The sequence below is a fragment of the Aulostomus chinensis genome, chromosome 21, assembly GCF_037954235.1.
Source record: "Aulostomus chinensis isolate RoL2024-O1b breed Wild chromosome 21, RoL_Achi_v1.0, whole genome shotgun sequence".
NCBI classification, from domain to species: Eukaryota; Metazoa; Chordata; class Actinopteri; order Syngnathiformes; family Aulostomidae; genus Aulostomus; species Aulostomus chinensis.
In genome coordinates, this window is record NC_141340.1 from 3,503,781 (window position 1) to 3,526,771 (window position 22,991).

The window sequence follows — 22,991 nt, forward strand, 5'->3', positions numbered from 1 at the left end:
CTGAATCCGGTTTGTGTTATTTTGAGCCGGCGATATGAAAATTAATGTCTGGTTGATTGAATTCCCATGCAGCGTCCAATAACTACGCCTAAAAACCACCACCGGTACAATAAACCTGTCTGCACTCGCAATATAATTACAGCCACCCGCGTATTTCTGTCATTTAAAAATGAGTGTCTAGGGGTAGGATAATGGGAATAATCCTGCTGCCCATTTTCAAATTAAATTTGGGCGTTCATGGTGAGACGAGTGGAGCCTTGCGCTCATCGCTTGGAAGCAAATCCTCTGTTTGAGTAACTTCCCTCTGGGCTTGATGGATGTGATACAGATATTAGATTTCCATCACTTCTGCTTCTGCCACTGGCTGACTAAATAATTGAAAACTTCTGTCATAAAACGCAATATATACATCGTCTGCGGAAAGAAAATGTTGATTCCTCCAATTTACCAGTCAATATTTTAAAAATGAGGACGAGTACCCCCCTTGATTCTGTAAGCTAAAGATGTAAGATGTCTCCCTTTTGCTCCAGGATTTAGTTTCTTCAATTATTTATCTAAATTTTTTAATGAACAGTTGCTAATATGATAAAAAAAAAATTTAAACTACAACATTATATGTAAATCATTAAAACTGCTGTTTTCCTTGCTTTTTGAACCTAAAAATAATTGGAGTTATTATTTTTATGTTATATAATTACATTTATTTTAAATAATATTTTAATTCATATAAAGTTTGCCTTTACTATAATACTTGTTTTACACCACAAAACACTTTCTTGGCTGTCTACTGTCCTGGTTCTTTGTTATTTTCTCCTGTTCTGCTGATGCCATCTTTAACTGATCCATATTGATAAATCATTACATCATTCTAATTAAATATTGGGCCGCTTCGGGCAGTCGGTGTCATGTTGACCTCTCACCTTCACCTGTGTTCTGTAAATATATCACACAGACACACAGATTCTAAGAGGAAAAACTTACCATACTTAAAATGTGTGAAAGCAGGTTAGCTCAACGAGCTAACGTTCAACGAGCTAACGTTATCTGATTATTTTCCCATACCCTTTTCTCCAAGGTTTGCAATGTACGATGCTGAATTGGTACTTATGTGGCTTTCTTTTCCCAGTGAAACCACACATGATAGCAGTACAGAATCAGTTTTATACCCAGAGCGGTCGGAATTTGAAATGACCATAAGTCTAGACCATAGGGTATCTATATAAAGTTATTTATAACTTATTTACATGGATTTTACTTCTGATGATTTCATTCAGATCAAAGGACGCACTGACAAGCACTTTTACCATGTTTTTATATTTGGATAGATTTTTTTTTGTTTTTGTTTTTTGGGATTGATTTTATTTGATTGATTTTATTGTATGGACCTGGCTGGTATGTCTAGTGTGGAGATGTGAGTGGTATGACGGGATTGCTGAATTCCTGCCTGCAAAACAAATTTACCGTCGGGTACAAATAAAGAAACCTTGAACCTTGAACATGATTTCTGAACATGTGCCAACTTAACATTTAACAACATGTGAAATATCCCGATTCACAGGTGAAAACGTGACGTACACTTGGCTTGAAGAGTCTGCCGTGACATTTGGTCCTTGGAAGTAGGTAATGAAAAAGGTCAATTCTGATGGTTGGAAGATGTCGAGTCTGGGAGAGTCACCAGCTGTTCAACTATGAGCTCTCAGGGGCTGAACTTTTCTGAGAAGTGAGGCTGAACATTTAAGAAATGTCTATAATGTCAAATTGTTTTCATACTTCCATACAGGAAGTAGTACCCTGTGCATTTTTTTTCTCCTACTTCAATATACATATTCACGCAAAGCACCTGCAAGAACTTTAATTACCTTTTTTTATTGTTATTTCGACGTCCCTATGCTGGCTAGAAATATATTATTTACTCTTATTAATGCTCCGTTCTCGTCAATGCAGTAACTTTGGAATGCATCGAGGATATTTCCTCTAACTTGGAACAAACGTCCACCGGGACACAAAAAGATGTAGGGGCCATAGGTCAAGGTCACTTCTGCCTCATATTGATACAATATCCCTGTTTTTTTTTGTTTTTTTTATTCCATATGACATCTCAGGAACACAAGGATGAACTAAAATGATTTGGGGGGGTCAAAGGTCAACAGGCACAAATCCTGGAGGCGTACAACAGTGGTGTGGTAATATAAGTGAATTTGAGGGATAGCTTGAACATCTCCGCAGAGATTAGTCAGGCCACACAGGGACTTTTCAAAATCAGACTTATTAGATGTGACCCTCTTTCCTTGTTTTGTTTTGGGGGTTTTTTTGTTTCCCCATCTGCCAAAGAGTAATTAGCGAACATGCTCATTAATTACGCATGTGAGTCCATGACCACACATCAGAGCACTGTCGGGGCAGGTGACTGTATCCGCAGATGAATCCAATTTTGCCAACTCGCTGCAGCGACGTTCATGATTTGTTCAATCAAGACGTCACAGACAATTTGTCTGCGGCGCCTCATCTCTCGGCCACCTCAGAGCTCCTCACCGAAAAGAAAATTAGAGTATCCGTCAGTGGTCCCTGAGGGTTCTGCCTTTGGGAGATGTAGCATCCTTGTGGTGTGTTGACAGACCTGCTGCCTGCCTCACTTGTCACTGTAATTAGTTTTGTTTGGGCCTCATTCCACAGTGTTATATTAAAGTAGGCTTGGTTTAAATACCCTGGAAAAAAAAATAAACTAGTATTCTGCTCCAGCATTGATTTCTGCAGCTCTTAACAGCTTTTTATAAGCAGACGTACTTCTTCTCTGTTGATCCGTACACATGTGCATCTCTCTGCACAATTACAAGCCGGCGTTTCATCGATGCAGCGTAGTTGGCTTTAACTAATCGGCAGCAAGATGCGGCTTGTGGGCTCCATGCAGGTGAGAGAGGTCATGGGATTTGTTCTTCCATCCATGATGGATGAGCAAATCTGGGTGATTGATCAACAGCGGCAGTATTATTTTATCAGCCCACACATGGTGGCTCTTATCTAGTGTGCACAGCAGTTTCAAACCAGAACCACCCAGTCATTAAAAATGCTAGACAAGTGAGTTTAAATGATGTGAGGACCGTCATTTGCTGACGTAGGTACAGGCTTGTTTGGATGTTGGGTGGAAGGTGTGCTAATTAGAGACAGGAGCCCTTGAGGACAAGTCCATTGAATAGGCGGGTTATTAGTTGGTAATTATGATTAGAATGAGTCTGATGGGGCAAAGTCCACATACCACTAGCCCAGAAGGTGCAATTAATTCATTTTTATTATCATCAACTGCAGCCGGGCGCACTTCCACCTCTGGAGTACGTCACCTTCCAAAGCAAGAGAAAGCAAGCTTGAAATAATAATCCTGTGTCAACACGACAATTAAGGTCTGATTAGGTTTGGGTAATGCTGAGTGATTGGACAAAATATCTAACTGGGATTCGTTTGACTGACAGAGTGCCTCAGTGATGACATATTTTTGTAGGCCAACCTAGAAATTAGCATCACCATGGGTCCTTCCTGTATCATCATTCCAGTTTTTAACGTGAAAAGATTGAAATGATGTGATTTTTTTTTTTTTTTAAGGGATCTCTACAAGATAGACATGTTCCGGAGTTAGACCGACTTACACGCCGAACACTCTTTGCAGCAAGGTGATCATATTACAGCCAAGGAGGGACTGGTCTCAGGGTCGCACAAAAACTACTGGGCCAATTTTCACCTAATTTGGTGGAGAACCAAGAAAGAACCCACTAAAGTTTGAAGCAGATATATTTTGTATCTTGGGTTTGGATGAGTTTGCCTTGACGGAGGCGCGCGCGTTTGCCTGGCATGGTTCCCGCAGTCTTAAAAGTCTAAAATTCAACAATCCGAAATTTAAGGCACTGACATTAGATTACATCTATCGTGTTAAAAAAAATGTTCCCGCAGGAGTGTCCGACAATGAAATCAGTTCGACCACATAACCGAAAAATTATTCAAGGTGGAACCAATAAAATGAGAAATCCGAACACTGCGTATCACATTCGCGTGGTCCGAGTTCCGTGTTGCACAGAAAGTCGAGCAGGTTACATGTGGTGGACGCGCGCGGTGAATCTGACCGGGTATCTAAAATGGGCAAGTGCTGATTCAATGATCTATGGCTGGACAGAAAAGAATTTAAATGCTGGCTGATAAGAGTGACTGGAAATCCCCACGAAACCCGCTGCACTTTGTGTAAAAAAAAGTTCAACTCGGAACATTCGGGATAAAGGCTCTGGAGTCGCACGTGAAGTCCGGTACACATGAGACACGAGTAAGAGGCTGCATCGATCCGGATATCTGACATCATCTCCAGCGGACCCAGCACCTGCTGCTATGCCTCGACCTCCTCCAGTGACCCAGGTCTCCGCTACCGCTGCCCAGGTTCCCGGTACCACAATACAACATATGTCACTGATATACACCCTAATTCTTATACACTAATTTTTCACTTTTTTTAATTTATTGCTCTTATTTATTTATAATTTAACTTTTCAGTTCACTCCCCTACTCCAATTGCATTCTCTGTAGGGAAGGAGTGTGGCAGTGTTCATTTCTCAATGCCAAAATAAATGGTGAAATTGAGATTTTTGTATCTGTCTTTTTTTCAAATTGGTCGGTGCTGCCATGCATCATTGGAGATTCTTTTTTTCAAGTATAGATCTACTTGGTTCAGCACCACAACAGCATTTTGTTTGAGGGAAGCACATCCACCATTCCATTGATGACCAAAAGCTATCATATGGTGTCACGAATAGTTCTAAAATTTCATTCAAAAAGTCTTAAAAAAGGTCTTAAATTTGACTTGTTGAAACTTGTAGGAACCCTGGCCTGGTGTGTGCGTATCCAAGTGCCATCTAGTTGTGCGCTTGTTTGGCCCCAAAAAGAGCTTTGGGTTAAAGACTTCCTCCAAAGTAGGTTATGCTACATCGTGTTACGCTACAACGTGTTACGCTACAACGTGTTACGCTACATCGTGTTACGCTACATCGTGTTACGCTACAACGTGTTACGCTACATCGTGTTACGCTACATCGTGTTACGCTACAACGTGTTACGCTACATCGTGTTACGCTACATCGTGTTACGCTACATCGCGTTACGCTACATCACATTCCAAATGTTGCTTTAATAGGGGATCATACAACCATCAACTCAGGTCCCTTTGTTTGATCCTTCCAGGGATTTGCTGCCAGTCAGCCATAAAGGGATCAGAAAAGCTGGGCAATTATTTTAGTTAACAAGGTCTGGCTGGCAGCCAGTGTTCCAGTCTTCATCCTGAAGGAGCTGGTTCCAGGTTTGAATCTGTGCCAACCCGTGTAGGTGTGCTGTGCCAATCTGGGAGAACAGTTTCATTCCTCACTAGCCGTATTTCAGTTGTGCCAGAAATCAGTGCTCCAACCCACCCCCTACCCACCACCACCTGTTCCTGTTGACCAGTCTAAGTGGTTCCATCTCCATCTGGACTTACTCCACCACAGAGTCCAGGACCTCGGTGGATACAAACTCTCCGTCAACACTAATGACAGCGATGCTGTCTAGCAGCCAATCACGATAAATATCTTGTATTATTCATAAATATAAAGTCAAACCCCACTTGCTCTCGGCTCAGTCTTTTTATATTTGCTACTTTAACCTTGTTAATGGCTCTGAAACCAGCTCCACTGCCACTTGTCACTCGTGTTCACACTATCACCCTGGAACCGTTCCACTGAATCCTCTGACACCTCACATGTTTTAATTATGATCTAAGACGGATCCCTATGGGGGTTTTTCACATGTATTGAATTATTGATTTAAAAAAAAATCTTTGCTGAATACTTCTCATACATCCTGACTGATTTCCTTCATATTTTCATCAATTGTTCAAAATATGGCACTTCGTTTGAGAAATGTCAGATCTGAAACTTTCCCTTCCTGTGGCAACTATTAATCGATTTTTCTTTTGTTTTTTTGAGGAACAAAATCTTTAATATCTCTTACGATCTTTGATGGATGACATTTAACTGTTTCACCAGTGAGCAAGGAGGGGTGGTTGAGGAATGGTGTGAGGGTTCTACCCCTGGCGGCTACGGCCAACTGGCCACGTCCAGTTCATTAATGCATTTCCATTATTCTCATAGAATTCTCCCTACGTTTATGCCACGAAATACTCGGATGCTGATATGGCATTAAACCAAATGAATATAAAAATGAATATTGATCTGTCCTTATTGAGCTGAATATTAGTTCAAGCTCCAGCTAAAGAGAGTTCTTGATGAATTATGCAACCTGTCAGCGGTACAGCTTTGCATTATAAATATGCTGCTCCAAAAATCTTTTCTAGGTGTGATATTAATGTTGAGAGCAGACCAGAAATAGGACTCCATGTCGTCTGGCTCATCTAAAGCTCACATTTGAAAGTTCAAGTGTTCATTTAAACATTTTTCTTTAAACCCAGAAACAATAGTGGGTTTCACAGCCTTTCATCCACTGGTGCTTGAGAGGCTCTCCAAACCACAGTTTTTAGTGTGCTTCGGTCCACTCCTCTCACATCCAGGTATCACATCCTCCCACTACAATAACAACCGTAATGAACTGACTGGGGACTGGCAGCTGTGGTCTGACTGCCCCCCTGGCCTAAACTGATTCACAGCAGCTTGTAATGGTTTTTACTCCAAAGGCCCTGGCATTACCAGCAGCACACACATGTGGCGGCTTCATTTATAACTGAGGACAGCCTTTTAGTAATCAGATAGCGGTTCGATAAACGCTGAACTGCTGACTCCCTTGAGGAAGGCTTCTGAAGGGCGATTTACCTCCTCAGTGCTGATGTGATGTCTATCCTCTTTTGCCGCTTGTATGGAAGGGGCGTGGGGGTTCTGCGTCTCGCTTTTTCTGTGTTTGTGTGTCCTTTGAGAGAGGATAGATGGTGTGTGACAGCAAAACAGCCTGATAGTCCCAGCAGCCCCCTTGGTTTCTCTTGGGGGGGGGGGGGGGGCTGCAGCTTCTCTGCCCAATGACAACACAGTGTTTACCTTTGATAAGACATGTAGAAAAGCATCGATGACATGTTCATATAAATAAACATTTACCACAATGGAGGTACACACAGCAGCGATTAAACCTCTGCTCATTTCATCAAAGCCTTTCCGTTTGATGCTGCTTGGCTTTTTGTGGGAATAATCTTCCTGGCACACAGGAAACGGTGCATTTTTCTCATGTAGCTGTAAAAGGCTGAAATTCCTCCTTTTAGTTAGAATTAGAAAAAGAAAAGAAGCTAGCACGGGCAACAATAGCTAGAGTTTTTCATCAAAGACACTCTTGCTTTCAGTCATCAAAATAAATCAACGCCTGTTGCAAAAAAAACAACAACAACAATGTTTTCTAATGAATTGTTCCTATATCTCTGAAAAACATATCCACCATTTTGCTGAATAATGCATTTAACTGCCAGCAACGTGAAATCGTTGCACCAGTGCAAACTCATGCAGTGAACTCAATCCTGGACATTTATTGTTTCCTCAGTGGAAAAGGAAGGAAAAAGAAACAGTTTTGTAAGTTGCGACTCACTGTGGTTACGATCTGGTTAGATTGAGACACAAAAACACTTGGTTAGGTTTATGGAGAGATTGTGGTTTGGGGTCAAATTAAAATAAATAAAAAAAACGGCTGCAAATGAAACAAAATCTCATGAGAAACATTCAGTTTTGCCGCCAGAAATACGGCTGAAAATGCCTCCAATCAGGTTTGTTACCAGGAAAAACAGATGCTAGAGCGCTGACATGACAATTACACGGCTTATAAAATTATATACATAGATTTTATTGCTTTTCATAGGCATAATGGCAAAGAATGAATAACTCAAAGTAGCCAATGTTTTCTGTGGGAAAGTATGTCATTATCCCTTCAAACATTCAAATACGATTCCCCGTTTTGGAAGCAGCTCTGCACATGTTCTGCATAATGTGTTCATACACATGAACTCATTATACAAAACTCCTATAACCACATTATTTCAGCTGAACTGAAAAAGAATAATTTAAACTCTGCAGCAGCACTTGTGCTAAGGAGGTGCTTCCTCCCTCTTTTGATTCCTCCCTTCCCCCGTGCAGCCTCGTATATGAATAAATATATGCATGTGTAAGTCTTAAGTTTTTGAGAGGTTTTGCTCTTTTAAATTGAGGCAGACAGGAGACGGAGGTGGGATGTTATATTTTCCCTTCCCTCCTCCGTTTTATGCTGGGTTATGAAGGCACGGTGACAGCAGCATTACGTAGCATGCTATAGGAGTAGCATAGCTAGTCAGGAACAACGTATATGATCTCAGAAATACCAGTAAGTCAATGTACATGTATGTAAATGTCACTGGACTTCAATTAGTGCAGTAGTCACCCTGTAAGTGGCTGTTAGGTTTGATTCGTGGCTGGCGAGAGTCTCAGCTTTAGAATGCTTTGCTTGACCTCTACGTAGATAAACTAAAAGTTTTTTTATTATTATTATTTATTTTGTTTGGTCTGGGTGAATACTTTTACTACAAATGAATAACAAATTATCTGATGTTTCCCCCCCCAAAAATCTGTATTTTTTCACGGCTTTGCCATTTGCAGGGTTGACTGATATACTCAGTGTATTAACTTTGGAGAAGATACCAAAATCACGATGTAAATTATAAAACTACGACTCAATTGCTTGTAAACATCAGATAATTACTGCGATAAAACATTTTCTCTACATACAAAAGGCTGCACTGCCCCTTCAGTGATTTAACTTTCATTTGTTTTGGCAAAAAAGTACAAGATATTGAAAGCAATGTTTTGCCCCCAGCTTTATCAGGTAGAAGCTTATAAAACAAAAAAACAAAAAAAAACGCTGTTATCAGCAAAAATTTTCGGCTTAAGTCGGCAATAACTGATGCTTTGGCCACTCGGCTGCAACCAAAACAAGCTGTAAAGGAGTTTAATTGATAAAATGGAATTACGGTCGTGGAATTCATGCTCAAATCAATACTGGGATTTCCATCCAAAATGAGGAGGGGTATCTTTAGAAGCAGATGAGATAGAAAAATTAAGTATTGCATTATGAATCAATCAATAAAATTGTATTTATAAATTGAGTTTTATACATATATGTAACTTTATTATGATATGATTTGGGTTGACAAAATATTTAACACCTCTCAATGTAATTGATCACGGTTGAATCAAGAGTCTTAAAAAAGAAAGCAAAGACCTGTGTCTGTAAAGACCAGCTCCTACTCCTTTCCATGTAGCACCGCTATGCTGTTAGCTGCCGGCTAACGGTTGCTTGGTCTGTGGAATAAACACAAACTCTCATGCCTGCCACCACACCCCACCTCTGGACACATACATGAAAGGAATGCTTCACCCCCCCCCCAAAAAAAATCCACTATTTTTTAAATCAATATCTCGCCTCCATAGCCTGAAATGCTCAAAGAACCCAGAGGTTCCAAAACAAGCTGGATGATGTTTTTATCAAAGGTGAAAGGAGACCAGAATCTCACTAAGTGGTCTGTGACTAAAACCTCCTTTGTGTTCTTCCTCACCTCACTTTGCTAATTTAACAACAATGGCTTCTAAACTACTTCTGTTGACGTGACCCTTTTGTGAGTGAATGACAGACGGGGTGAGCTCGCACACCTGCTAGGTGGGAGGAGCTTACACCTCTACTCTTCACACACCTGCCTTCTGTGTTTGTTGCTCAAGCAGAAACAAGCCTGCCATGTGGGATGGAGTACTTATTTCCAGTTTAAAACCCATTTTGCAGCTGATGTAGGGTTTATTTTGTTGTTTCCTCTGAGCTGAAGGCTGGTTACGTCTGAGTGATGGGCTGCGGGACCAGCAAGGTCCTGCCTAAGGCATCCAAGAAGGGCTGTGTAAGCGTAGTGCAATCATTCGTGGCCTTCAGTAGAGCACACCATGATGATAACGGCGAGCCAAAGAAGCCGAGGTGCCAGTGGTTTTCCACGAGCCATAAAAATCTTCAACTGGCCTCAAAGAACCAGAACCAGAACCAGAACCAGAACCCGAGAGACCGACAACCGACGGATAAAGTTGCCACATACAAGGACAAGTTCGATCCTCGAGTGACTGCAAGGTAAATGATCATAGTCACGAAACAATGATTTGTTTTAGAAGAGGAAGGGACAGCACTTCAGACATGAATCTGGGTTGGTTTTTCTCTGAAACCAGGTTGCCTTTTCTCAGTGATTTTAACTACATTCTCTTCAGAATTTTACCAAGTACAAAGTTTGGTGGCTAAAACCTCAAGCAACAGTTTTAGCAACAGGTTTTCTACTTTTTCCCTTGGAGGGCGAAAACTGATGACGGGCCAAAAGCAAACACGCATGGTGTGGTTAACATATAAAATGTTACTAAGATCCCTAATTCCCCCAATCAAATATTAATTAATGCTTTAGGCAAGGGTAATTTATTTATATAGCACATAGGGCAACTTAATATTCTTTCCGGAGTAAAAAAGGATGATATAACAAAAACAAAAGGAGTGAGTAGTAAATTAAAGCAATGACATTGGCCCTAAACGCACGCTGAGTAGTTGAATAACAGTGTGAGAGTGAATCTTTTAATGATAGTTAAATGTATTTTTGTGGTGGAAGTGTATTTTCTTGACGTTACTTCGCCGGCAAACGTGACCAGTGAATCTTTACAGTAAACAATTGCAACAAGGCAAAAACCAATCCCCAGAAACAGAATTAATGAGAGGAGAGGACAAGACCAACAGTAACCCCAGACATAGCACACAAAGGAGTGTCACCGAATCATTCCTTTATATTTACCTTACAAAACAGAAAAAAGCATAAACCAGAGGGAACAGTGTATTTAAATTTTTATTTTTTTCTATAGAAATCAGAGCAGTTAAGCTCAGGTCAAGCAGGCGCTACGTTTCCAAAGTTAGATTCATTCAGATGCACCTTAAAGGGAAATGAATGTCAACATGCTCATGGGAGGTTATTATTGTTGCACGCTTCCTTATTTTACTCAGCTTTCCTCCAATAATACAAGTTATTTGTGTGCCGCAGTGAAAGAGACTTTTGTTTTAGAGGCTTGTGTTTTGTAAAGACTGGGCTGTATTAGATCTTGAACTTCAGGGCCTAGATCAGAAAACTTTTATTCAATAAATTCTGCATCTGCAGGCGAGTTTTCCACTTTTCTGCATGATGTCTGTCTCTACATCACCCACTAGCAGCAGTCACAGACATCAAGTGCTTTTCAAGTGTATCTTGAGACTCATCATTCCCATTCTAACCTGTCAGGTACGACATCAAGGCTCTGATTGGTCGTGGGAGCTTCAGCCGTGTCGTGCGTGTGGAACACAGGGCGACTCGCCAGCCGTTTGCCATAAAAATGATGGAGGTGGAAGCCCCAGAGGGTCGTGAGGTGTGCGCCTCCGAGCTGGCCGTGCTGCAGCGGGTAAACCATACCAATGTGATTCAGCTGATTGAGGTGTTTCAGTTTCCACAGAGGGTCTACATGGTGCTGGAACTGGCCACAGGTGGGGGACTCCTCGACCGAATTGTCAGTAAAGGACGCTTCACGGAGCAGGACGCTACCCAGGCCCTCCGCATGGTGCTGGCTGGGGTGGGGTACCTCCACACGCTGGGTATCGCCCACCGAGACTTGAAGCCAGAGAATCTATTGTACTACCACCCTGGGGCTGACTCGAAGCTGCTGGTGACTAACTTTGGACTGGCCACGTTTGGCGAAACAGATAAGGGGTCTGACGAGGTTGATAAGGAAGATGAAACTGTTTCAAGGAGGTCCTGGTCTCCGAGAACCACATGTGGAGCCCCTGAGTATATGGCCCCTGAGGTGTTGCTGAGGAGACCCTATTCCTGTGCAGTGGACATGTGGGCCCTGGGTGTAATCAGCTACATCGTGCTGAGCGGCTCCATGCCCTTTGAAGAGGACAGCCGTACGCGGCTCTACAGATCCGTCCTGAGAGGGAGATACAGCTTCTGTGGAGAGGTACGCTTGCCGGGCTTGTCATTGTAAATGTGTTGTGCACAGTGCTTATGTCTTCCAAGAATACAGCATAGGTGCTCTGTGGGAGAGTCCTCCAACCCAAACGACTATATGAGTTGTTTGTTTTGACCCTCTGACACAACAAACATTTCCTTTGCGCCCCCATTACAAATCAAAGCTAAAAAATAATAATGTGTCAAAGGAACCCTTGTACCGTTAGGACGGTCTCTCTCTCTCTCTCTCTCTCTCTCTCTGGTCAAAAATCCCTCTTCTTCCTATGGTTGAATGATGCTATTCTCACAATCATTGAGGAAAGTGTAAATTTTCTCAGTATTTATTTAAAAGGGGGAGAATTCACTCAGAATAATGCCCTTTATCAGGACGGTCCCGACAACACTCGCACAGCTACACATTCATACCAGGAAGCAGCTCGATACAACCACACCACAGTTGGATGTGCTGCAGCAGGATAGCAAATCCATCCATCCATCTATTTTCCTCCATTTGTTCTGTTAAGGGTGGCGGGGGGGTGGAGCCTATCCCAGCTGCTTTAGGGCGAGAGGCGGTGTTCACCCTGGACAGGTCACCAGTCCATGGCAGGGCCAACACATATAGACAGACAACCATTGGCTCTCCCAGCCACGCCTACGGTCAATTTAGAGTCTGGATTAACCTGGTCCCTCTTGATATCTTTGGACTGTGGAGGAAGCTGGAGTACCAGAGAGAACCCAGCAGGAACAGGGAGAACATGGAGACTCACCCAGAAAGACCCCGTGCTGCAGCCGGGGCTCCACCCACAACCCTCTTGCTGTGAGGCGACAGTGCTGACCACTGCTCCACTGTGACACCCAGCTTGCAAATCTTTGGCTTAAATCAAAGTGTTTTTGGACCATTGATCAACAGATTAGGAAGATGAGGAACCTACCGGACGATGCGCTTTTGAGTTTGGATGTTTTTTGGACAGTTTTGCTGTTATTAGTTGTTTGTAGCTTCTAGCTAAATATACGCGTCTGACTCTTCCTGCATTCTGGCGCCACAGAGACATAATACAATGGTGAAAAACGTCTTGGTTCGCATGAGATACCTATGTGAGTGTACTTGAACTGTATAATACAGTTTTTGGGTGAAATATTGTTTTTAGAGCCTTGCTAGTCTGGGGACTGACCCCGTGACCCTCCAATCACAAGCTGGTTCCTTTTACTTTTGGGCTCACACACAAAGCAAACCTCTGACTTTCATGTTCTGCAGTAGAAAAATTGTTTTAGATGACACACCTGAAGTGTTTGGAGGAGCATGTGGTTGGATGTCATTTTGTTTGGAGGATTAACGGAGTTCCCAACCCCTGCATGTGACTGCAGCTGCTTCTAAAGTTCTACCAGGTTCTGTGTGTTGACCATTTGAAACCTGACACCTGCGCCGTGCATCAAACGCTGCACGTTTATACGTTGGGCCTTAGGTCCGCCACTGCCACACTTACCTCAGCATGATTTACATCAGAAATGGTGTGGAAGCCAATGTTCCCCAATCACACATGGAAAGTTGAATCCTCCAGTGCACAAACACCGAGAATGAACTTTATAATGAAGTCGGAGGCATCTTGTGTTCAGCAGTTTGAGCTGCGAAAAGAAAATAGTTGCATATTCATATATTCTGGAATTTAAAATGAGGTAGAAGGTGGCATTTTTACCAATTTTAATGAGGTAATTAAATCTCTCTCTCCCCCCCCCCCCTGCAAAAACCACGTCAGACACACATGATAATATTGAAGGATTGTGTTCGTGCTCCACTCAGTAACTCAGCTCATGCATTTTTGTTCATGTTTCCCAGAAAAAGTCACAGTTTCACAGTCCTCAGCGTCTGAACCCGAGGGAAACGATGCAATTATCTGGACAGCTGTGGTTTAACTCAACAGAAGCCTTCAAAAACAGTTTTAACTGAAGGTCCTGCCTGCCGTTTCAGATGTGCAGTGCATGCTTTGGAATTACCCAACCCTAGCACATATGCTAATATAAGACTGTTACTTGCTATCCGAGAGTGACTCATCACATTACTACCAGAAAAAGAAACATTTTAAGCTCCTGTGAGTGTAAATAGAAAGATGGTGCAGTGCAGGTGCGCTAACATGTTTTCCCCCTCTGTACAGCGACGTGAAGAACATGAATATATGCTCAAGTTTATTTTGGTGTTGGTTGGTGGTTCGGCTCTGTGAGAATGCCCAGAAATAGCCCCCTCCCTTCCCGTCATACAACTGAAGTGGGTATTTTTAACAGCCTATTCTGTGGCGCTCGGTTCGGACTCGTTCTTTCACGCTGATTACACCCAAGGCTGGATTATTCACTGGGCTTTAAGCATGACCACGGATGCAGTCTGACATTTTAGGCTGACACACAAGCGGCTCCGGTACATGGGCCCTGGACTGTTATCCCTGTGTTTACCGCTGCACTGACCACCAACTCAACAATGGGGCAAAATCCCTCCAGACTTTATGCAAAGGCTTATTTCATGTTTTCCTGGTGGCTTACAACATAGCTCATATGTAGGCCATACTGGGAAATCCTGGGGGACAAATCCTGAAAATACAGGACTCGTGAGGGTATCTGGTCCAGTGAGACGCAGTAAAGACACTTCAAATATGAAGACATCATACTTGGCTGAGTAGCAGTCGTCCATCAATCATATTTCCAAGTTGACAAGACTCTTCCTCTCTTTCGCGAGCAAGTATCCACCTTCTCTGATGGATTGACAGCCCAGTTCCACACAAGCGCGCGCACACATGCTCTGATAATAGTGCTGTAGTGCGTGTGATGTCGGTTGACAAGTGTCCAGAAAACGTGGAACTCGGCTGTCATGAGGGTTCTTCAGGTCATTCAGGAGGGTGCTTCTCTTCGGGACGCGCGAAGCCCCAACAGAACCTCCTCACACGTTTAACTGCACCGGAGGAGTTTCATGATAATCAGCTGCTGGTCAGTTGGACCGAACAACACAAAGTGACGTGATGTTTTTCATGCCGTGGACGTTGATGATAAGAAGCTGGACTTCACTCACGGCAGCATCAGAACATCCATCTGCTTCTCCAGACTTCAGTTCACCTCCAGCGAGGAGATCTGTGGGTTTTTATGGATAAAAGATGTCAGCTCTCCGATACGTGTAAAATCTTTAAAAAGTAACTTACCCAGATTATATATGAGTTAGTGACTTGCTTTATTCTCATAAATTTTAAGAACAGAGCAGAGCAGGAATGAAACCAGCTGTCAGCTGTTATATACGATACTGCGTTTGTTTTTCATGCAATTGAATTCAAACAGATTAAGGACAAAAACTCTCTTCTGAGTAAACAAATACACAAGAGCTGCAATAACAAACATTTGTGGAAGCACCGAGAAGGCTGTATAGGAACTGAAGCATGCAGAAAAGGTGTGTGTGTGTGTGTGTGTGTGTGTGTGTGTGTGTGTTAGGGTGGCTCAGTAACACCAACAACGCCGCCCCACAAACTCAGACAGAAACCCCTCTGTCCCCAGCAATCCTCCCACCCTCCCTCTCATCCCCACTAACACACACATGCCACATCATGCACTCCCCCCACACCACCACCATACACACACACACACACACACACACACACACACACACACAGGTGCAACTGCCACTGGCCTAAAGACATGCAGCACAGACTCACACTGATGTGTTTACCCAACAGTGAGACAGAGGCAGGGGGGCGTTGTTGGTGGGAAAACATGCAGGTGACAGGTGGGGGGGACTGAATGAGCCAGGCTGGGTAAGAATAGGTATAGCCCTGGGGGCTTTTCACACCACATCACTCAATCCGTCAGCCGCACATGGAATGGAATCTGGGAAGCTCATCTCAGGAGTGTGTGTTTGTGTGTGTGTGTGAATCCACTATTGTGAGCTCTGACTCCATTGGGGGAACCCTTCAGATGGCTGTCCTAATGTTTAGCTGTTCTAGGGTTTAGTTAGCTGTTCTAAGGCTAAGGTAGCTGTTCTGTGGCTTAGTTAACTGTCCTAATGTTTAGTTAGCTGTTCGTAGTTTTTTCTAAGACTTAATTGGCTGTTCTAAGGCTTGGTTAGCTGTTCAAATTCTCCTCCAAAGCTTTGGTGTTTGCTGAAAATAAGTGTTGGGCTTAAGCCTGACTTCTGCTACAGGTATTCTTCACCGCAGCCCCAAACACAAGCCTTACAATGTTTACATTTCTGCAGTAATGTTGCTGTCATGCTGCAGTAACATCACTTGACCACTAGATGGCTACTTAGGGTTAGCCAGAAAGCTAGCTTCTGTACCACAGTGTTGAGGGTTTTTTTGTGTACTCTTTGTGTAGCAGACTGTTGTCGAGTTTCAGCGAGTAAATGTGACATGAAACATGAAAGAAACGTGGTGATATGAAGCACAGTTGTTGTGGATGTTGTTGAAAAAAAGTGTGCAGTTATATTTCTGCAGAGAGGCAAGTGACACTGTAATTAGGCCAGAACCGACAGCACTGAAGATGTACATTGGTTTGCACCTCCTAAGCGCTCTCAGGTTGGCACTTGTAAGAAGAGCTGAGAGGAAAAACTTTGGGGGACACAAACCCTTGGCAATCTGAGACGGTTCGGGTCAGGGTCAAGGGAAGGTGATGTCAAGGAACGGTCCCCAACGAGGACAGTGACATTTAATTCTTGTGAAAAAGCTGGAGCCCACAAGTTAAAATGGCTTACTTTAGGGTTCGATCCAGATTAGGGTGAGATGGTGCAGGTTAGAGTACAGGCCTCAAGATTAGGATTAGATTCAGATTAGGGTGAGATGGTGCAGGTTAGAGTCCAGGCCTCAAGATTAGGATTAGATTCAGATTAGGGTGAGATGGTGCAGGTTAGAGTCCAGGCCTCAAGATTAGGATTAGATTCAGATTAGGGTGAGATGGTGCAGGTTAGAGTACAGGCCTCAAGATTAGGATTAGATTCAGATTAGGGTGAGATGGTGCAGGTTAGAGTCCAGGCCTCAAGATTAGGATTAAATCCAGATTAGGGTGAGATGGTGCAGGTTAGAGTACAGGCCTCAAGATTAGGATTAGATTCAGATTAGGGTGAGATGGTGCAGGTTAGAGTACAGGCCTCAAGATTAGGATTAGATTCAGATTAGGGTGAGATGGTGCAGGTTAGAGTACAGGCCTCAAGATTAGGATTAGATTCAGATTAGGGTGAGATGGTGCAGGTTAGAGTCCAGGCCTCAAGATTAGGATTAGATTCAGATTAGGGTGAGATGGTGCAGGTTAGAGTCCAGGCCTCAAGATTAGGATTAGATTCAGATTAGGGTGAGATGGTGCAGGTTAGAGTACAGGCCTCAAGATTAGGATTAGATTCAGATTAGGGTGAGATGGTGCAGGTTAGAGTCCAGGCCTCAAGATTAGGATTAAATCCAGATTAGGGTGAGATGGTGCAGGTTAGAGTACAGGCCTCAAGATTAGGATTAGATTCAGATTAGGGTGAGATGGTGCAGGTTAGAGTACAGGCCTCAAGATTAGGATTAGATTCAGATTAGGGTGAGATGGTGCAGGTTAGAGTACAGGCCTCAAGATTAGGATTAGATTCAGATTAGGGTGAGATGGTGCAGGTTAGAGTCCAGGCCTCAAGATTAGGATTAGATCCAGATTAGGGTGAGATGGTGCAGGTTAGAGTACAGGCCTCAAGATTAGGATTAGATTCAGATTAGGGTGAGATGGTGCAGGTTAGAGTCCAGGCCTCAAGATTAGGATTAGATTCAGATTAGGGTGAGATGGTGCAGGTTAGAGTCCAGGCCTCAAGATTAGGATTAGATTCAGATTAGGGTGAGATGGTGCAGGTTAGAGTCCAGGCCTCAAGATTAGGATTAGATTCAGATTAGGGTGAGATGGTGCAGGTTAGAGTCCAGGCCTCAAGATTAGGATTAGATTCAGATTAGGGTGAGATGGTGCAGGTTAGAGTCCAGGCCTCAAGATTAGGATTAGATTCAGATTAGGGTGAGATGGTGCAGGTTAGAGTCCAGGCCTCAAGATTAGGATTAGATTCAGATTAGGGTGAGATGGTGCAGGTTAGAGTCCAGGCCTCAAGATTAGGATTAGATTCAGATTAGGGTGAGATGGTGCAGGTTAGAGTACAGGCCTCAAGATTAGGATTAGATTCAGATTAGGGTGAGATGGTGCAGGTTAAAGTAGGGGCTTTAAATAATGCATAAAAATGAATATCAAGTATCATCTTTTGTTAGGGTAAATGATTAAGATTATGATTAGATTTAGGGAAGTAATGGCTCAGATGAACCTGCAGGAAATGAATCCCTTTAAATGCTTCAAAATGTGTGTGTGTCTGTCTGTCTGTCTGTCTGTCTGTCTGTCTGCAGGGGCTTACTGTACATGCACGTGTGTTCATCTGATGACAGGCTCTTGCATATAAAAACATCAGTGGGAGCCAGACAGCAGCCTCCTCTGCATTCTGCTGCTGTGTGTGTTATTGAAGCCACACTTTCTTGACCCAACCCCAGTATCTGCATCTCTCAGCAGCAGAGCAGTCTGGGTAAACCCACTCTGCCCCCTAGTGGGCAGCATGGGAACACATCCAGCCTCCACATGACCACTGTGTATATTCTACATGACAGCCCAATCTCTCCTGTATCCGGCTATTGATGTTTTGATTACTGCGGTTTAGCTGTGACTTTCCTCTGAATTAGCAGCAGACCATCTTCACCGGTTGGACTCATTATGATGAGGAATACTTAAACTTGTTGCTCCGGAAATGCTGCCAGGTGAATTGGATTTGAGTAAATTATAAAGTAGGGATTCTCCTGTGGAGTTCATTACTCAAAAGTGTATTATCCTCGTGATCACATTAGCATAATCCAGCCTTCTAGCGTTTCCTTCATTTGTTGCAATTATGGCTTTGTCAGGTACTGCAAACACAGTCAGTGGAGCTTCTTATTCACTCTAACAAGATGCTGCTCAATAAAGCAAGCCCTGTAGGTTTCCCTGCCGCTGCAGCCATAGCTGCACTCCACCTGCCTCCCTCCCTCTTCAGCTCAGCAGTGATGTATAACACCAGCTCTTGCTCGCTTCCCCAAACACAATACAGCCTTTGTGTATTTTGACATTAGAAAAATACTCATAGAAAGTGAAGAGATAACCTTCCTGCAGGTGGCTTGCTTCCAGGAAAACAACACTGTTGCATCGCCTCTTCTTCTGGAAGAGAGGCAAACTCAGCTGTTGGTTCTTGTGTTTGTATCATCCACAGCTGGTATAGGCTTCACTGTCTCCTGCAGTGCTGTGTGTTCCCATCCTTCCCAGATCAAGGGCACAAGGCATCTGCTTGCCACGTTTGAATGTGTATTTCATGGCATGGCAATAAGCAGCTGCACCACCAGTGCCAGATGAAGAGGAAAGTCAGTCTTGTCAGTGGTCTGAGCTCAATCAAACACTTCCCGTCTTTCCCAGGGAAGCCAAGTGTCACTCTGACTGCCTCTCAGGTGTGAAATAACAACACAATGAGAAGAAAGTTCGAGTGAGAAGCATTTTTGTGACGGCCCGCACTGTGCTCGCACACGCACTCCTCTCCAGTGAGTGCGCTGTAAGAATAGCCGAGTCCCGGCTTCTTTGAATTCCTCTCAGCGCCAACAGTCTCGCGATTGTCAATTTCATGCTTGATTAATTGTCATTACCCTGCAAGAGACACAAAAGGAGAGAGAAATGCATTTCAAGATTAAAATGGAGAGCGAGACCTCCCTAAAGAGTGAGATTTGGTCTTTGCAAGGTTGAGCGGACAATGAGGGAGTTCTGCACACTGATTTTACTGTATTTACTCTGCAGGCAGACAAAGTGGAGGAATATTTGAGCTAATTGCTGCGCCACATTTCCGTACATCACCACAAAAACGTGTTGCGATGTCTGCGTTAGCAATATTTCACAAGGTGGAAGTCAAAAGGTCACACGTTTCCTGAGGCAGACCTCCACAGTACTGTGAGGAATTGTTTAAAGTGATACTTCACCCTTCAGTCACTCACTCTCAGGTGTCTTCAGCTCAGACGTTTTCATCCCCGCGTGACTTTTTGGTGACTCCAAAACTCAGGAAGCACTAGCTACTTATTTTTAGCTTGAAGCTAATGGAGGCCAACCCCCAACAACAGCACAACTGTCCAGTTCCTGTTTCCAAACTCCCAACAGCATTGTGTTGTGTCATCTACGTCTGTAATCCATACCTTTATCCAGTCTTGTGCCCAGTAATGTAGAAACGCTTTGATTTGAGCCAAAAAACAAACTGGAGGAACTGAAGTTTGGTTCAGACCAGATGTCGACACGTCGTTTGATGCGTGAAGGTGCAGGTGTTGTAGCCTCGGTGGGTCTGTGGTCCTGGATCAGGAGTTTCGTGACCACGTTTTACAGCAACATCCTCCACCTTCCTTATAAAACCCTCGTGCTTTATGAACAAGAGCCTGAAATCAAATCTTTGCTCTCCGCAAACGTCTGGGGACATGAAGTGGGGGGGGGGGGGGGGGGGGGCTACAGAGGGAGAGAGGAACTGAGTGAACTAACAGTGAGTTTATTTATCATTTATTTATGCGCATCATATTAAGATGTATCAGTGCAGTCGGTGCCAAATTGATTCATCCACGACTGACGTCCAGATGACTTATCCAGGTGGTCCCAACCGATGCAGCGGCATCACACACGCAACCCGGAACGTACCAGATCATCTCTGGATCTCCACAAATTAAACTTTTGGGGTGAAGGTTATGCTTTAACGGTTCTGATGTCCTCTCTGGCGTGGCAGGGCAGGATTTAAAAGCCTTTGAATGACAGTTTAGGTCATGCGAAAGGGAATTGAGAGCACTTTTATTTATTTATTTATTTTTTTTAAAGACCAAAAAAAAAAAAAAAACTCAGATGAGGCTCATCTGTTGTGCTTTTATTGTAAAGCGAGCCAAGAATAAACATGCCCCTAAATCCCACACACAACAGCGGCAGGGCTGCTCTACCTCCCAGGCTTCATATTCATTCAGCCCAGACTGCTGCTTCTCTTTGCCCAGTGACATTTAGCTTTAGTTCTGCTTGTTAGGCCTGTGGAGCAAAGGGATCATAGTTTTATTGCTGTGTTACAATGAAATCTTGCAGCCTCTTTGAAGAGTCTATGAATCTGCGGCTCGACAAGATACCAAGCCGGTACTTTGAGAGAACTGTGGGTTCCAGAGCGTCTCTGTGTGTATTCTGAACTGACATCTTCTGGGGTGAGGGTTCTATATGATTCACTGTCTTGTATTCCCCAGCCTTGGCCGTCTGTGTCAAACCTGGCCAAGGACTTCATTCAGCGCCTTCTATCATTGGACCCAGCCACCCGTCTGACCGCCAACCAAGCCATCCATCACCCGTGGATGGTCACCATGGCAGCCGCATCATCCAAGAGGAACCTCCATCGATCCATCTCTCGGAACCTAAAACAACGGGCATCTCGTAGCTCATCCCGGTGCCCCAGCAGCGCCGGCAGCTCCGCCAACAACGCTGGAAGGCTAATATCACCAGAGGAGCAGCAGCAGGGCCGAGCATCTGGGCTAACTCAGCCACAGAGAGCCCGACGACACCCAGCCAGAGGGCTCCCGGAGCATCGGTGCCATCAAGCTGGAGCATTAGATTGATGAGAGGGCTAATGAAGGGTTGGAACCAGCTGCCCGTGATCATTGTGAGCCGCAAACAGGGGAGCTGAAGTGCCTGGGACAGGTGTTGTGACAAAAAAAAAAAACGTTTCCTCCCCTCTCTGGAATTCAGTCTTAGATGAATGACCCCAATTCCCCAGAAGGCTGAGTTCTACTCTCCATTACTTTCTTGTGGTTGGGTTAAGCTGTTAGTTTTAAACTGCAGTCCTATATATTGAATCGGAGCTGTCCACCTCCACAAGGTCTCTAGCCCCTAGTTATTCACAGAGCTCAGACTAATGGGGTCAAGGTTTCATCTAGATCATTATGAGTCACCACATTATGTGCCTGTGAAGAGGTTCGTCGAAAAAAATGAGACATTCATGATTTGAAAAATGGGAGTTAATCTCAGCGAGGATAGAAGTAGAAGAAAAGTTGCTTCTTTTGCTCCTGTTCATTTTTTAAAAATAGAGTTTTTAACTCCCCACATCCAAGCAGCAGATAACCTTTTCTTCTTTTTTTCTACGTTTTGAGGCAAAAAGAGGAAACAATGCTCCAGTCTTTTCTTTTGTTGTCATTCCTCCTACGCGGTTAAAACCCACGGTCCCGTGTAGCCACTCAAAGAACAATCCGAGTGTTTGGTGACAGGCCTCTATCACATTAAAAGGAAGCTCCCGGATTTGAAGAGCTCTTTGTTCACCCCCAAATATTATGTAGGCTGTAAATAACAGCAAACAACATTTTCAGGATCAAAATCAGCTTTCTTTGCTGTGGGTTTTGGATTAAAACGGTCATACAAGTGTGCAGCAGGACGGGAACAAAGGACGCTAAATACTGCAACCAATGAGATCCTGTCTTGTTCATTTTAAATAACACGGTGTGGACTTTTCCCTTTTTCCCCCCAATTATCTGTAATTGATGCTTTTTTTGTTGCATCCAATGCGTTGGACTTGATCTACTGTACACAGGATAAAGCGTATCTGACCAAGCGGAGGTGTATAAAAAGCGCATCTTGTGGAAGACTGAAGTACGGCTTTGTTACGTAAGAATGCTCTCAGTGCATACCTGTGCCTAAGAGGCTGCACAGATACAGAATATGAACACGGTATCATAAATTATGGTCAAAGCAGGTAAATTGCACCAGAGTGCCACTAAAATGTGAGAAGATAAATGTACCACTGATACATCGCATCAGTGAGGAGGTCACATGTGCGCAGCCTGTCTGTACATTTTCTTAAATGGAGCTGACGAGGGATGCAGAACAAATTTCAACAGCTAATGGACAATAGAGTTTTATCCTACTGTACTGTATCGTATTGCACTTTATCACTGTATCGCACCGT

At 43.6% G+C, this 22,991-nt stretch overlaps 1 protein-coding gene across 2 annotated transcripts; it reads left to right on the plus strand.

The window, feature by feature from the left end:
• Positions 1–9,649: 9,649 nt before the first annotated feature.
• LOC147241363 (serine/threonine-protein kinase H1-like) lies at positions 9,650–22,684 on the plus strand. Of its 2 annotated transcripts, XM_086191354.1 has the most exons (4): positions 9,650–10,125; positions 11,303–11,426; positions 11,511–12,014; positions 21,286–22,684. In XM_086191354.1, exons 1-4 carry the CDS (start codon positions 9,854–9,856, stop codon positions 21,649–21,651), a joined length of 1,266 nt encoding a protein of 421 aa, XP_086047480.1. In that variant the 5' UTR covers positions 9,650–9,853; the 3' UTR covers positions 21,652–22,684. The 2 variants fall into 2 exon arrangements, with proteins under 2 accessions (XP_086047480.1, XP_086047478.1); XM_086191352.1 differs by having other exon boundaries at positions 11,303–12,014.
• Positions 22,685–22,991: the final 307 nt, after the last annotated feature.